Source organism: Ctenocephalides felis, unplaced genomic scaffold (genome assembly GCF_003426905.1).
Source record: "Ctenocephalides felis isolate EL2017-DRISC unplaced genomic scaffold, ASM342690v1 CF-g0.4_SCAFFOLD_01492, whole genome shotgun sequence".
Classification (NCBI taxonomy): Eukaryota; Metazoa; Arthropoda; class Insecta; order Siphonaptera; family Pulicidae; genus Ctenocephalides; species Ctenocephalides felis.
This window is the reverse complement of record NW_020537646.1, coordinates 35667853-35683225: the sequence shown is the minus strand read 5'-3', so window position 1 is coordinate 35683225 and position 15373 is coordinate 35667853. Positions and strand designations below refer to the sequence as shown.

The 15373-nt window shown below is 30.0% G+C and overlaps 2 protein-coding genes across 2 annotated transcripts in view; one reads left to right on the top strand and one right to left on the bottom strand.

Moving 5' to 3' along the window:
- Positions 1-77: 77 nt before the first annotated feature.
- LOC113371193 (set1/Ash2 histone methyltransferase complex subunit ASH2-like) lies at positions 78-2937 on the bottom strand. The gene is made up of 7 exons (XM_026611836.1): positions 2835-2937; positions 2012-2038; positions 1837-1961; positions 1301-1478; positions 904-1060; positions 720-843; positions 78-176 (listed from the first exon to the last, which is right to left on the bottom strand). The coding sequence occupies exons 1-7, from the start codon at positions 2935-2937 to the stop codon at positions 78-80; spliced, it is 813 nt and encodes a 270-aa protein (XP_026467621.1).
- LOC113371497 (calcium-activated potassium channel slowpoke-like) overlaps positions 2841-15373 on the top strand; it is a 118978-nt gene continuing 106445 nt past the window's right edge. The window contains exons 1-2 of the mRNA XM_026612122.1: positions 2841-3019; positions 5243-5526. Coding sequence (XP_026467907.1) covers positions 2977-3019; positions 5243-5526 — 327 coding nt within the window. The 5' untranslated portion in view covers positions 2841-2976. The remainder of the gene's footprint in view (positions 3020-5242; positions 5527-15373) is intronic.

The window sequence follows — 15373 nt, the reverse complement described above, 5'->3', positions numbered from 1 at the left end:
TACTTTATTAAAAATTTACATTGTCAGAAAAGTAAATATGTACTAATATTGAAATAATCATAAACTTTGAGTCAAACTCAAAGGTTGTCTAATCTTAATTTGCCATCATTTTCAGTTAAATACATCAAGTCGGCCATGGTTTGCTCACTTATTGCTTCTTCAGCTTTTTCTGACATCTGAAACAATTTTACACTTAATTTCACAAATTTCACAGTATTTTTATTTATTATATTATCTCAATTGAAGAAAGTATAGTAACTATAAATAATATAGTAATTGTCTAAGCGATACAAAACAAGCATATAATTTGAAAATGATGCATTGTGTAAAATTCAACATAAATTAGCAATTATTTTTTGTCGCATTAAGTCAATAATTATACATACTGGTCTGTAATCATAATCCGTTGTTGGAGTTGCTTTAAAATTAGGACCAAAATTTACACTGACAGTCACATTTTTGAATAATGACAATGTTGGAAAATAACAACCTCCATATATATGGTTAAAAGCTTCTCCTTGGTTGACCCCATTCTTGAAAAAATATATATGGGTATCTTCTAATGGTTTCAATAGTTTTAAAGACTCTGCTATTTATCTTTATCTTCATAATATAAATGACTTTTGAATTTAACAAGAGGCTAAAATATAAATATATAAAAATGAAGTTAGCAATTAAATTATTCTCATAACAAATATAATAAATAATCCAGCATGTACTCTATCTTTGTAAGTATTTGGTGTATGATTAACATCACGAGTATCTGGCAATATAATCATAAATCCTAACACATCTCCTTCTCCATAGCCCTCACTGTAACGTGAACCAATTGATTCATGGAATCTGTGAAGAAACAGTTTTAGTAATTCTAAAAAAAAAAATTTGTTTAAAATTTTGTTGTACCTTGTTCCTTTTCGTGATCTCCAGCTGTATCCAAATTTGTCATAACCCAAAGGTGCTTGCAAGTTTGCTAATTCTTGACCCCATCCAAGTCGAACAGCCGCACCCTCAGGTAATTCTTCAATAGTAGCTTCCCAATACCAACATCCACGAGTGACCCCTAATTAAAAATAAATTTAATGATATATATGGACATAAAACTCATAATGCTGTTTCCGAATTACATTTCAAAGTTTGCATATAATAAAGAATATTTTTTATGAGGTTTATTAACTTTTACCATAAGATATTTAAGACAATTCTTTTGAAAATCCATGTTAATATAATTTTTATAAAAATTTCTATATAACTTATATTTAGCTAATCTAATTTTTTTTTCACAAAGATGAACTGTTCTTACCATGAGTGGCTCTCACCATGCAGTAACCTTTATCACCTGTTGCAGCTAATCTGTCTTCAGATATTTTTATTTGTGGTGCCCGATCATGTAGTGTTAAGAGAACATTAGCCGGAATCAATGCTCTATATAACCATCCAGGAATTGGTTTTCCGGCCCAATCTGAGCTTTCATCAAATTCCTGTATTTAAGTAAAATGTGAGTATTATGTATTTTATATTGTAAAACATACTTTAAAAAAGCATGTTAGTATACTAAAAACTTAGAAAACATCTATTTTTGGTTATATATTATATAAGGGACTTTTAATATCAAAATTTGCAATGAATAATTCTTTAGCTTTCAAGATGCTAGTATATTTGATTGAATTGTTCGCAACAAAATCAATGGGTAAATATATAAACTTATATAATATATAACCATCATTAGATTTTTTAAAATTATATAACTCGATTACATTGATTATAATCGATGTAAAAGAAATAAATGAATATTTAATATTCATAAGAGTTTGTCATAGTCTTAAATTAAATCCTTGCCTGTCGGAATGGCGCATGTGGGTCAGGTTCAGCTAATATATATCTGTATCCATCCTTATTATACGGGTGTTCCAATGGATAACCATGCGCTGGCAACTTAGGAACTACTTCACTGCCACCCCGTCCTTTTTTATAGTTGTTGTATCTCCAGGTAGTCGCCTTTTATTGTTCCTACCTCCTTTGAGAGCATTTTGCATGGGAACTGAAATAATAATTTTGATGCAATTAGTAAGTCAATATTAATAAAAGCTATTGAAAATAGATAAAAAACATTTTTATAACATCTTAATCACATATTGATAAGTCTTATATTAATAGATAATACTTTAAAATTAATAAATTTACTTTCATCATCTTCCATTTTGCTTGATTGAGGTGTGAATCAGAACTGAAGCCTATGGTCATGTTGAAAGAATTTTATTATTGAAAGCTACAAACATTGTTTATAAACAAAAGCGATTAACACGAATGAAATTTTGTGCTGGTATCATATTTCTATAGCAAGTTCACCTTTATCATTTGGCAGTTAATTGTCAGTAGCATTATGTGTTAAATGAAGTATTAGGTTTCATAAATGTTTTATCAGTTTTTGAAAATAAATTTAATGAAACATGCTTTAGTAGGATTGAATTATACAATACTATTTTATAAATTATTTAAAAAATATGTTAGATTTAAAACAAAATAATTCAAAATTTTTTTTTCTATGTTCTTATTAATATAGTAATAATATTAATAATAATGCAGTATTTGCTAATTTGAAAATTAATATTCAATATACTATTTTAAATGTAATCTATATCCACATTACATTTTAATTAGGATATTGCATTTTAATTTTCCAATTAGCACATACTGCATTATTATTAATATTATTACTATATTAATAAAAATATTGAAAAAAAAAACTTTTTTCCCCTTGGATGAAAATGGGTATATACATAAAATATTTTATAAACCCTGGTATATAAGTGCTTATTAAAAATCTGTTAACTTACCATGAGTTATACCCATATCAGTAACCTTTAACAAGCCTCCTTTAATCATAGCTTCGTAATTGGGTTTAACATTTGTAAGATCTTTTGAAAGTAGGCCGAACATTGTTCCTTCTACAGCGTTTTCTTCATTATTAAATAAAACATGTGTGTCCTTGATCAAAGCCTTTTGCACAGTGGCATACCACGATTGTGTTACACGTCTAGGCATTGTTGTCATTGCTTCCCAATGTTGATCAATAAATGGAATGATTTCTCTATCTTTACTGAACATAAACTTATTTTGGCCATCTTTTGCAGACGCCTGCTGCAAATTGGCAAGTGCTGTAACGCACATCTGTGGAATTACTGAAAAAGATATACATAGTTGTGATTCTTGAAATTTGAAATATTATTTTGAAAAAACTTACGTGCTTGATTTTTTTTAAAACTTTCCAATCCGGTTGGAGAACAGTTCTTGCATAAGAAGAAATAATTTGTCATGAAGGGAACAAGCTTTCCTAGCTGGTAACCGATGCATGACTCATGATACCATCGAGAACATGAAGCACAGAGTAATTCAACAATATTCAAATTTCTTTCCTTACCGCTATAAATAGAAATACATTGAAGTTCTTAAAATAAACTGTTAATTCATCAAATCATACCAGTAACAATTGCCAGTTGGTTTGGTTTGTTTGTTTTCTGCTTTCAATTCCTTCTTCGTGTTATCATTTGATTTGCTTTTCGTATCTTTACTAGTATCCGTTGTTTTCTCCATTTTTGCATTAATGAATGCGTCAAAATATTCATTAATTAGTTAAATAAAAAATAATATATATAAACGTAAACAAATAAGGTAAAATTCAAAATAACCTTAAAAACTTCTCATTTGTGGTGTCATCTTTGAAGAAAAAGATAGCACATGGATTGCGCGCCATTTGCACAAACAGAGTTTTTTGACAGATGTCGCTATAAAGATTTCAAAAAACTTTCGGTCGATAGGTCGATATAATGAATAAATATATACATACAGTGATAAAAGAAGAGTATATATATATATATATATATATATATATATATATATATATATATGTAATGTACATATTGTACATATTATAATTATTTATTTATTTTTGTTAGAAAGGTTTGATACAGTTATGGTATGTTGTAAAAGTGAAATTTTTATAGTTATGGCTGCATTCATTATAGTACATCTTCAATAACGAGTAAAAATCTTGCTGAATAACGAGTAAAATCTTACCGAAATCAAAAATCTTAATTTTTATACTCAAGGATTTGAACAGAAAGAGCCACCAATAATACTTGCAATATATTATTATATTTATTTATTTCAGCCTAATGGCCTAGAAATACATCATTGTCTTAAGTCACAATAATACCTTAAACCTACTTTATTTACAAAAAATAAATTGAAAAGTCTAATCAGGGGGATCTAATAACTATAACGTTCTGGACTGGTTGCCCAAGTAACTCTTTTTCCTTTGCTTTCTTCATGCGGTTGATTGTTTTCAACCAGCCTAGACTTTCCTTACATTTTTGCCACAGAGAACGTCTTCTATAGAAATGCATACTTGCAATATATATTTTGCAGTTTGAAAGCAAAAATACATTTTATTAAATAGTGTGTATTGTTTACTTCATGAGAACTAGAACAAACTTAAACAAAGCAGGTGTATTAAATGTTAACTATTAAAAATTTATTATTGTCACATCGTTTGGAATGAAAAGAAGTTTAATTGAAAAGTTGATTTAAAAATGCGGAATGAGAGGATCGGAAAGATGTTATTGTCAGTGACGTGCTCGCCGTGACGTATTCGTAGCAAGGACGCTCAAGGCCGCGCATCGTAGTTCTACGATTGACACATATCTCGTTGCTCGTTGTATTCATTTGATCGTCGAGGGGGGTCGAGGGCACATGCGCAGTGTCGCATTCGTCCGATATCGACCGTCGTTCCTTGGCGGTAGTGTCGTACGGTCGCTGTAGCAGCGTCGTGCCGCCGAGTCTCGTCAGTGCAGCGAGCCCGGTCTAGCGAGGCAGTTAGATCTGTGCGATCTGCGTGCGTGCGTGCGTGCGTTGTGTGCACGAGCGTCGAGCGCGCGCGCGCTCTACGTGTGCGTCGTGCGTCGTGCGTCGTGCGATCAGTTCCAGCAGTGCAGTAGCCCGTGCTGCGTTGGTTGTCGTCTGTTTGTTTGTTGTTGTTGTGGTGGTGGCTGTGCGTGGTGTGATGCCGCCATTATCGGCAGCCGATCGTAACAACGGGCATCGCGTGACGGAAGAGCGCGCGACGCGGTGAGTGTCCGTGGCGACCGGTGACCGATGGTGTCCTGCGTCGATGGCGCGGACGGCGTCAGCGCGTCGCCGGCCGACGTCGTCGTCACCGGCGCCGCCGACGACGGTGGTGACGGGGCCGGCGACGCAGATGATTGCCTGCGCGTGCGCAAGTGGTGGTGCTTCGTGCTCTCGAGTATCGTCACGTTCGTCGCTGGTCTTCTGGTGGTGCTGCTGTGGCGCGTATTTGCGTTTCTATGCTGCCGTAAGGAGCCCGAGTTGGCCCCCAATGACCCCAAACAAAAGGAGCAGAAGGCGGCAGCGCGACAAGGAAAGCAAGATTTCGAAGGGACCTTCATGACCGAAGCGAAAGATTGGGCGGGCGAATTGATATCTGGACAAACTACCACCGGACGAATCTTGGTGAGAACTGATGCAGAGATTACGTCTTTGATGATTTATTATTATTATATTTTGTAATCGTCCCAATATATTTTTCCTAAACTTTTGTTATTTAAAACTATTTATTCAATGATCCGCTATGGGCCGTCCGTGGTCCCGTGGTAAGAACGTGGGCCAGCAAATCCTAGTCCCGGGTTCGAATCCAACCTCGGTCGGTTTGGTATCAAAGCAGCTTGATACCAAATTTTCACTTGAAATCATAGATTTCAAATATGATTTCAAGTGAAAATGGCCTTTCGTGGGCATAGCTGTAGTGGGAACATGCCACTTGGAAGTAAAATCATCACTATTACAACAATTGTAATAATAAAAATTCAGCACATAGAGATGAGACAACTGTTTGGGTTGCCATCTATAATAAAAACAAGCGTAGTTTGTAAGAGATTCATCACAACAGCTCATAGAATCCATAAGTTCTGATCGCTGTTCAAATAAAAATCAAAAAAAAAAAAATGATCCGCTATTTTAAAGATAATAATACACCAATAATATATTTTGTTATGGTTTGTAACAAGTTTGATATTTTTTACACTATGCCATCCGGCGACACCACATTGCCATCGTTCTTGGCCAGTGGCAGCAATCTTTCCATTATGATGGTGTTTTGTTTAGGTAACAATGAGTCATACTCGCCAACATAATTAAGACTTAAAAATTTATAATTTTGCAAATACAAATCAGAACGGTCGGCGACAAGCCAAGTAATAGGTATTAGCAATACAGGCGCCGAGTGAATAAATTTTTACGAGACGTGCGGATGGCAAAGTGACTTTAATGAACAGATAAGTACTATAAAAATAGTGCCACAATTTCTGATTACTTTTTACTAATTTTAATTAGATGGTTTTTAATAATTTAAATATCACGTAAATGAAAACTATTTTACACTTCTTAAGTCAATATTTTATTATTTGAATTACAATTCTATTAAGAAAATGTATTTCTATACATGCCTTTCACTCAATCTGTATTACAAAAATTCATGAAAGATTATCCTGTTCGGTTGCATATTTCCTGACAAAACCAAACACAAAGATTCTATTCCGTAACGTACAACAAATTCTATTTCTGTACAGTACATAGTTTTTGATTGATATTTTGAATTAAAAATAAATTCATATCAGATAAATTGAAGATGTCCATTCTTATTTCAGTAACTTATTTGAATTGAATAGATAAAATTTAATAAACATTCTACTTAAAATGTAATGATACAATATTGCATCATTGAATATTAATCTACTCCATATTATCAAATATACATTAGATTAACATTTCATATGTTAGAACATTTTATTAAATATTAGTTAATACATAATAAAAGTAGCTGATGAATATCAAGATCTGAGCCGTCAATTCTACAATTCGATTTATTAACTTGGGGCAACTTTGCTCCAATTATGTTCGTCGCATACGATTCCTTCAGTAAGCCCCAGACTTACATACCAATTACGCCGAGGGAATTATTTCAGGGAATAAATTATACATATAAATGATGCAGGTTTAGTTTCCCACATATCCTGAGTAAATTACGTCCTTAAATTCATATTTAGAAATGTATTTGTTAATGTTATATACAATATAATGTATAAGGCCAGGTTTCGAAAACCTAAAATAGTTTAAATTTAAAATTATCTTATTGTTGGATTTGATCTTATCATACAGAACATGTTTCTGACGAATAGAACATGCTCGCTGTGTGAAATAAGATATAACTACATAGTACATGAAAACTGTTTTATAAAATATAAAAAATGGCATAGTTATTCCTCTAGCCTACTTTTTGCCAAAATTAATATTATAATTATTTATTATTTTACTAATTATAAGTTCACGAATTTATCTAATTCCATCACATTTCCTACAATCAATTTGTTTAGTATATCTCAGTTTATTTTTTGAGTTTAAGAAAGTTGTTGATAAAAAGTATATTCGTATTGTATTATTAGACTGGTAATTCTGTATTTATTATATTTAATTGCAGGCATATAATAGTCATATTACATTCGTGATAAAATGCGTTCATCGTTCAGTTATGTATTTCTGTCACAACGCGTAGTTTTTCTGTTGATTTGATATTTTTTAAATCATTTATCTAAAAAGGGTATTCAAATTTAATCATTTCAATTTGAAAGTTCATAATTTTATTCAATATATAAATGAATTTATTTTGATTATATTCATATTAGTTATTTTTATAAATCGCGGTGTGCATTCAAGATCTGCATAAAAAAGAAGTTATTGACCTCATGACACTACAGTGACGTTATTTCAATGATTTGGTTTATTGATTTGATAGAAACAATATTTAAGCATCTTTATAAGTTATCTGTCTCAGTTTTTTTTTTTGAAACTTTCTTTTAAATATTTTATGGCAGAACTACAAAGTTCTTGTTTTCTTACATTCATACCATAGTTTCAAAATTTTATTGCTACACATTGTTAGATTAATTTACGGATGACAATTATAATTGGATTCTATTGAATCATTTTACAGGATATATTTTCTTATTTTCTATTAAATTTTCTACAATTTTTTCCTATCTTTTTGATTTATTAATGTGATGTTGTAGAGTCATTCCATTGCGCAAGTCAAACAATTCTGTACGAACCAGATCGTTACGCCCTCCAGCCCAGAGCTCCCGGGAAGATACCAAAACGCTACAAGTTCGTTTGCTTCCAAATGCCTGTTATTTTATGGCAACATTTCTAATACTATAAAAATATTGCTTTATTAAACCCATTGAATAAAAATTTTAAATGTCGCTTTTTTGTTATTTAATGATAGTTAAATAACAAAATTTACAATAAACAAATTTTTTATATGCATATTTTTTATATTTTTTAAAATACATTGGTCGTAATATGCACTCATAACATTTAATATATTTCAATATAATCCTTATAGAATGAATTAAAAATAATATTTGGTTTGGATACTTCGGTTAACATTAATTTTTCCAAGTCGACTTATAAGTAGAAGCCATCGATTCTACACAAAAGTACCCGATCGCTCCACCGCATTTGGAATTACAGAGCGATAGTACGATTTCACGTACGAACGCAGCACACACACACACACACATAAATATATATATATATATATATAATATATATATATATACAGATATATATGACGATAGAAAAAATATATTGAATATTAGAAATAAAAAACTTGAGTTAGATAGGTCAGCAAAAATTTACTTCATTATTTCATACTTTTACTTCATAGTAATGTTATTATTGATTTTTTTAAAACTTTTCAAATTTGTGAAATTTGAATAAAATTAATATCATTCCCAGATGATATTCTTTATTTTAACACATCGATCTGTACCTATCATATATTTTTCCGAAAATAGGAAAAGTTTTCACTTGATACACAAACTAAAAAAAACTACATTTATATTGCACAGTTTGCATTTTAACTTTATAATTTGGACTGTAATTAATACATGTATATTAATAAACGTTCTGTGCAGTATATTACATTGATTTGATTTTTATACATAAAATTTTATATGTTCGATACTACTGAATATAAATGCTATTCAATAACACAATAAAACTTTTCTGTAAGAACTAGTAATTGACAACGATATAAGCAAAGTAGTGAAATCAAAATTGTAAATTTTTTTTTTACTTATTGGTTTATCAGCCCTAATTGAAAAGTTAAGGGTATATACGTGTATACTTATATATATGAAGTAATAACCGCATAAATAAATTATTTAAGATAGATCGAATAAAATACGAAAATGATTGATTATCTTATTTAGTGAAAAAAAACTTTAGTGCACTTTCTCTGTAGCTTTACAATTAGTAATTATCAGCCCTAATAACAACCAATCGATATTTATTATATTGCAATTAATTGTATAGGATATTATATATTCTCGCTGTGACAAATTCTCATTTGTGTGCAAGTTGGCATTGCCAATAATTAGCAATCGGCCCCACGCTGATTGGAATGAGATTTCACAAAGTGTCTCTGTCGATGTACAACAGCTGACGTTTATTTCCGTCCGTGTGACGCCGCCGAATACTAATGTCCTAATATATATATTTATTGATGCTCCGTACCGCACAATCTAGTATATATTATATATACTATACATATAATTGGAGATTACGATCTTTATCATCAATGCCGAGTTGAATAAATGAAACAAATACAGTAGTGCCTCGCATAACGTACCTATAATACTTAATTTGATGCGTGCGCGAGTTCGTTACGTGAAACGCATTTTTTATAGTAATACATATCAATAAAAATGATTTGTTATCTGGTATGAAACATGTTTTTTTAAAATAAAATTTATCGTACATATAGGTAAAATATTACAAATATTACTTTTGTACGAAATAAGTTAAACATCAGTTACATGTATTTATATTCATCTATTTCATTTATATTTTTATTGAATTATTAATCGCGGATCTATAATCAAATAATTATAAAATAATGCTGACTGTTATAAACATTTCGAGACTACAATTTGTTTCATAATTAGTGTCTAATTCTAATTAATGTTATTTAGTATTCAGTCGTAGAATGGGGCTTAAAGCTCTGCGAATAAAAACATCTCCGAACGATATCTCAAAAACAAGTTAAGAATTGTTTATCAACAATATTTGAAAGTAGAAGGCAAAAGATGTATTTACCAGCTATACCAGTTTTACCACGTCGCTATCAGAAGATAAACACAATGTTAGAATAACTATAACAAAAGTATTTTCTCTCATTGTTAGTTTTTTTTCACTTTGAGCACTATTGTTTAATTAATGGGACCTTCATATGTTTTTCAAGTTTACGATATTTGTTTCATAAGATGTATGAATTCTCTACGATTATGACTTTCTACAATATTAGCTGGGAGTTTTACTGAATATAGTCAGATAGTTGTTTGCTTGATAGGCAATATTTGTTGTAATATAATTGATTTGGTTTTTGCAATATAATTGCACAAAGTCAAATTGAACCTTTGTGCTTCGTCCTACCTCTTACCTATATCTAAACATTTCCCAAAATTACGTTGTTTCAACCTCGATTTTAACACATTAATATTATTTCGCAAAATTTTTGTTTTATTTAATGGTAACCAATATGTGATGGATTAGAGTAGTTTATTTGATTTTTTTGTAGGCTAGGTAAACTAGTAGGTTTAGTATCGTGCCATTTTTTCTAGATGTTGATATTAACACTTAAATATTGAAATCCTAATTTTTTAAATTAATTTTTGAAGTAGGTGACAGATAAGATGTCACGACTCTGTCTGTTCCTGTCTTGTAGCTGGTTGTTTTATATGATCTCAAAAACAGTGTCAACTTGATGTAATCACTTTCACCATAATCCTCGGTCATATTTTAAATAAAATGAGTTTTCTAAAATTTATAATTATATTATTATGCCTTGCTTGTTTCGAAACGTCAATAAAGCCTTATATACCTATACTTGAGAATTATTTATATATAAGTGTGTGTATATAAATGTACCTAATCTTTGAAAAGGGTGAACATTGACGCTTCTTATGTATCATGGAGTGCTTCTGACATTTCTGAAATGATGTCGTGGCTTGAGTAGTCACGCCATATTTCGTACAATGTTCGTCGATGTAGTAAATTTCCAATATATTGTCTATGAACATAAATATCAAAATTGAACTAAATTAATATAGAAGCATTTATAAATAATAATTTTATAAATTATAGTAAAGTAAATCTTGTGCACGCTATACAGAGATGTTATTAACCCTTTCCACTCGCGAATTGCGGCATCCAAGTGGAAAGAGTAAAAACTTACAATATTTGTTACTAGAAGTTTTGAAATTTGGTACCTCTATTAGATGTAAGATATGCTTGACGTTCACATTCGAAGGAGAGAATATTATAAATCTTATCGTAAGTAAGCCAGGAGAAATAATACTAGGAGCTTATAAATTTTCTTTTTTGCAAACAATGTAAATGGATATCTGAAAGTTTGTACGTACGAAAAAAGAGATATACTCTTCTTAATATTAACGTTACTAATAATAAAATATTATAAGTACTAAGTTGAATAATTAGCAGCATAATATTTACTATATATAATGATTGACGTTAAATTTTTTTTATAGAATTTTGAAGAGAAATTTATGAATCAGAATGCTTTCTGATAGGAAGCAATAAAATTTAGAAAGTACGATTTTTTCACATAATCTAAATTATGAATAACTATTACTGCATTATAGCTGAAAAAATTATACTTCTACTTTGAAAGCGATCCAAATCTTCAGTCAGGTTGAGAGTGATCCAAAAATTATCTAAAATTAATTAGTAAAATAAATCATCTGTTAATATTTTCCAATCCATTAATTAAAAAATGTTATGATGCTATTTCTGAAAAAATATGTCAAGGTTGCTTATGCATTAAGCCCATGGTAAAAAGCCATTTATTTCGTATGTCTTGAACTGCGGTTTTAATGGCGCCAGAATATAAGAATATTTAAATCATTCTAGTTATGATGACCTAGTAGTGTCACGAAAACTGGATCTTGTTTTCGTAGATTTTTGTACGAAATAACGACAATAAAGTTGTCGCTGTGCATGCCAATGGCAGCCGATGCAGCCCATAAATTGCCAATGGGTTCGCAAACTTATTTTCTCTGGAAAACAATTGTTTTTATGTTTTTTATTATTCTTATATCTATTTTTGCAGTAAATTTTTAAAATTAATTGTAGTAGTGCACTCACATTTCAGTAATGATTCTAATTCATATCATTTTTTCATAATTAAACTTTATACTCAAAACACTAAGTGCAAATTTGAAAGTGGTTACCTACTTTTAATGGTTTGATAAAAAATAAATAAATAGTTCTCTCCTCTTCATAAACTTTTAATAATGTTCAACTGGTATTTTAGATGTGGCAGCTTTGATGTCAAATTTCCACTTGAGGTCGTAGATCTTAATATGACTTCAAGTGAAAATCAGCTTTCGTGAGTAAAATAATAAATAAAATGAAATAAATAACATAAAATTTCAACAAATACTTAAGTATAGTTAATTAGTTACTACTGGATTGAACAACAACTGGGTTGCCATCCATTCCAAAAGCCATATAATAAAGTCGAAACAATTACTAAATGTCCTAGTATGACAAATTGCAATTCAAAGTGTTAAAAAATGGACTTAGGGTGGAATAGCTTATTAGAAAATGATCATTGATAAATAACATACTATTTTAATATCTTTTGTTGTTGTATTACTATTATATAAACTTACTAATTCTACTCATTTAAATTATTATCACAAAGTTTTTCTTTCACTAGCATGTTCAAGCAAGCATATATTTTGGATCATTTTGATACTTCAGAAGTATCTGATAAAGTTTCTGTCGTATTATACTAGTTGAAAAACAAACATGTAAAGCTCTTTTGTGTGATTTATCCAAGTCGTGTAATAAATCTTTATTTATATTGTTCACTTGCATCCTTACCTTTTATTTTCTTTTCCTCTAATAAGTCCACATTGTGTACCTGGCTAAACGATGCCATGGCATATTGGGAAACACTTTCTAAAATCAATATGTGTTCAATGTAGGACACCGTATTTATATAGCGACCAAGTGCATGCTCACGTTTTGTTAGAACTTACAGAAGAGGGTATATATGAACTTTGTCAATATTACGGAATAAAAAGCAAATAAATGTACTTATTAGAGTTCGGCGACTATTGCTAGTGCGTGACAGGTACGGCGCAAATTACTTTTATCATGTTATTCTGTGTTTATTTTTAATATATTCGAACATTGGTACATACAATGGTACATGCAAACTTTGAGCATGGAAAATAAATTGCTGGAAAAAGTAGAACATCGTTGTTTTGAAAATTGCTATCTACAATGAGTATTGCTAATCCTTAGTTCCTAATAAATAGTTGAAACTATTATGATTCGCATTGATGTGACAAATAATGAAATTTAACAGTTTTGAGAACCCTAATCATTTGCGGTGCTAATTTGTTTCATTTTTTTTTTCAAAAAAAAAAAAATTATGTATATTGAAAATAATTCAGATTTTAAATTAATTCTGACTAAAGTTCTAATATACTTTGAACAAATATTTTCAACTTTGCAATTCAGTTTATATATTCTTATAATTATTAGACAATGTTACAATATTTATAATAATCTATTTGAAAACATTCAGTATTCCTCGAACATTTCGTTACGGTACGGAAACTTCCAGCAATTTGCCTTAAGGCACGATGCCATACACCTCACTAGTTTAATTTTGATTTAATTCTTTTAAATAATTTTTTTTAGTACCTTTAGATAGCAAAGGTGATAAAATTTTATAATTTGAAAGGAATTTATAAACATTAATAATTATTGGAAAATAAACTACATCTTTCATTATATGTCAATATATTATGGAAATCAGAATATTAAGCTCAACTAATTATTTTTGCAGTTTTGAATATGAAAACTTTCGACTACCAACTTTTTTAACAAATTAAAAGAGACAGACTATGTGAACACATTAAGTATTTTCAGTGCTAAACGCATTTGCTAAGAAAAAAAAATTAAATAAATGTTAAATGAAGCATAAACCAATTTTTGCTTATTTTTCTATTAATTTGTATTCAATCACACGTGTGTCTTTTAAAAAAGTTATTCATTCGAGGTACGATTTGCCTTATTAACTTACTAACAATAAGTTATTGTGATGGGCCGAAAATCGAAATTGAAAATTTTTACATTTCTCGACGCTTTGAAGGTTTCTGAACATTTTGGCATACCTCAGAAAAAAAAGATGTGTGTGTGTGTATATGTATGTATGGATACAATTTTTCGTCTACGTTTTCGGGCGCACGGATCAACCGATTTGAATGTTTTAAAAAACATTCAATTCCTATTGATAGGGAGATATGCTGATTAGTTTTTGGCAAAGGCAGGTGCAGCCGATTAGGAGATACGGAGCAATGAGTGCATAAAATAGAAATCGAGTTTTTGAGAGATCGGAGCATCCGGTTTGAATGATCCCAAAAGCATTTAATTTGTAATGACGGGGAGAAGGGGTGATTAGTTTTTGGCAAAGGCAAGTCCAGCGGTTTCGGAGATACAGAGCTGAATGTGCAAAAAATTGCAGTTTTTGAGAGATTCGTCCGATTTGAATGATCCCAAAAACTTTCTGCTTGTTTTAATAAAATAATTGTTTTTGAAAAAAAAAATTTTTGCTTCAAAAAATTTTTTTTTAAATTTTTTTTCCAAAAAAATTTTTTTTTGTATATCGAAAATAATTCAGATTTTTATTTTAATTCTGTTCTAATATATTTTAAACAAATAATTTCAACTTTCCAATTTAGTTTATATAACTCTTATAAATATTAGACAATGTTACAATATTTATAATAATCTATTTTAAAACATTTAATATTCCTCGATCATTTCGTTGCTGGGAAGTTCCAGCAATTTGCCTTAAGGCACGATGCCACCCACCCCACTAGTTTGTTGCTATATTCAACATTTTTTAAAATATAAAATAACATAAATAACTAGACAAAATCTTCCTTTTATAAATGTAAAATAATATATTTATTGGTGAATATAAATATTATTTTTAATGATAAATTATACTAATTAATTTAAAAACAATTAAATAAAAACCAATTTTTATGATATTTTTATATTCCGGAAATACTATATGTTAGGTAGTAATATTTTGGCAAACGCGAAGGCAATTTAGCGATTGCAGGAGGTTTACGATTCATAAATGTTCTTTACGGGCAACGCCAACCCACTGAAGATATAGGATTGCTAAAAGGGG

What these genes read in the sequence shown, in the direction of transcription:
- LOC113371193 (XM_026611836.1), bottom strand. Translation starts at nt 2,937, where the DNA reads ATGTTCGGCCTACTTTCAAAAGATCTTACAAATGTTAAACCCAATTAC. An exon ending in TGATATGGGTATAACTCATG is followed by an intron (nt 2,039 to 2,834) that starts GTAAGTTAACAG and finishes TTATTATTTCAG; the next exon opens with TTCCCATGCAAAATGCTCTC. An exon ending in CACATGCGCCATTCCGACAG is followed by an intron (nt 1,479 to 1,836) that starts GCAAGGATTTAA and finishes ACTTAAATACAG; the next exon opens with GAATTTGATGAAAGCTCAGA.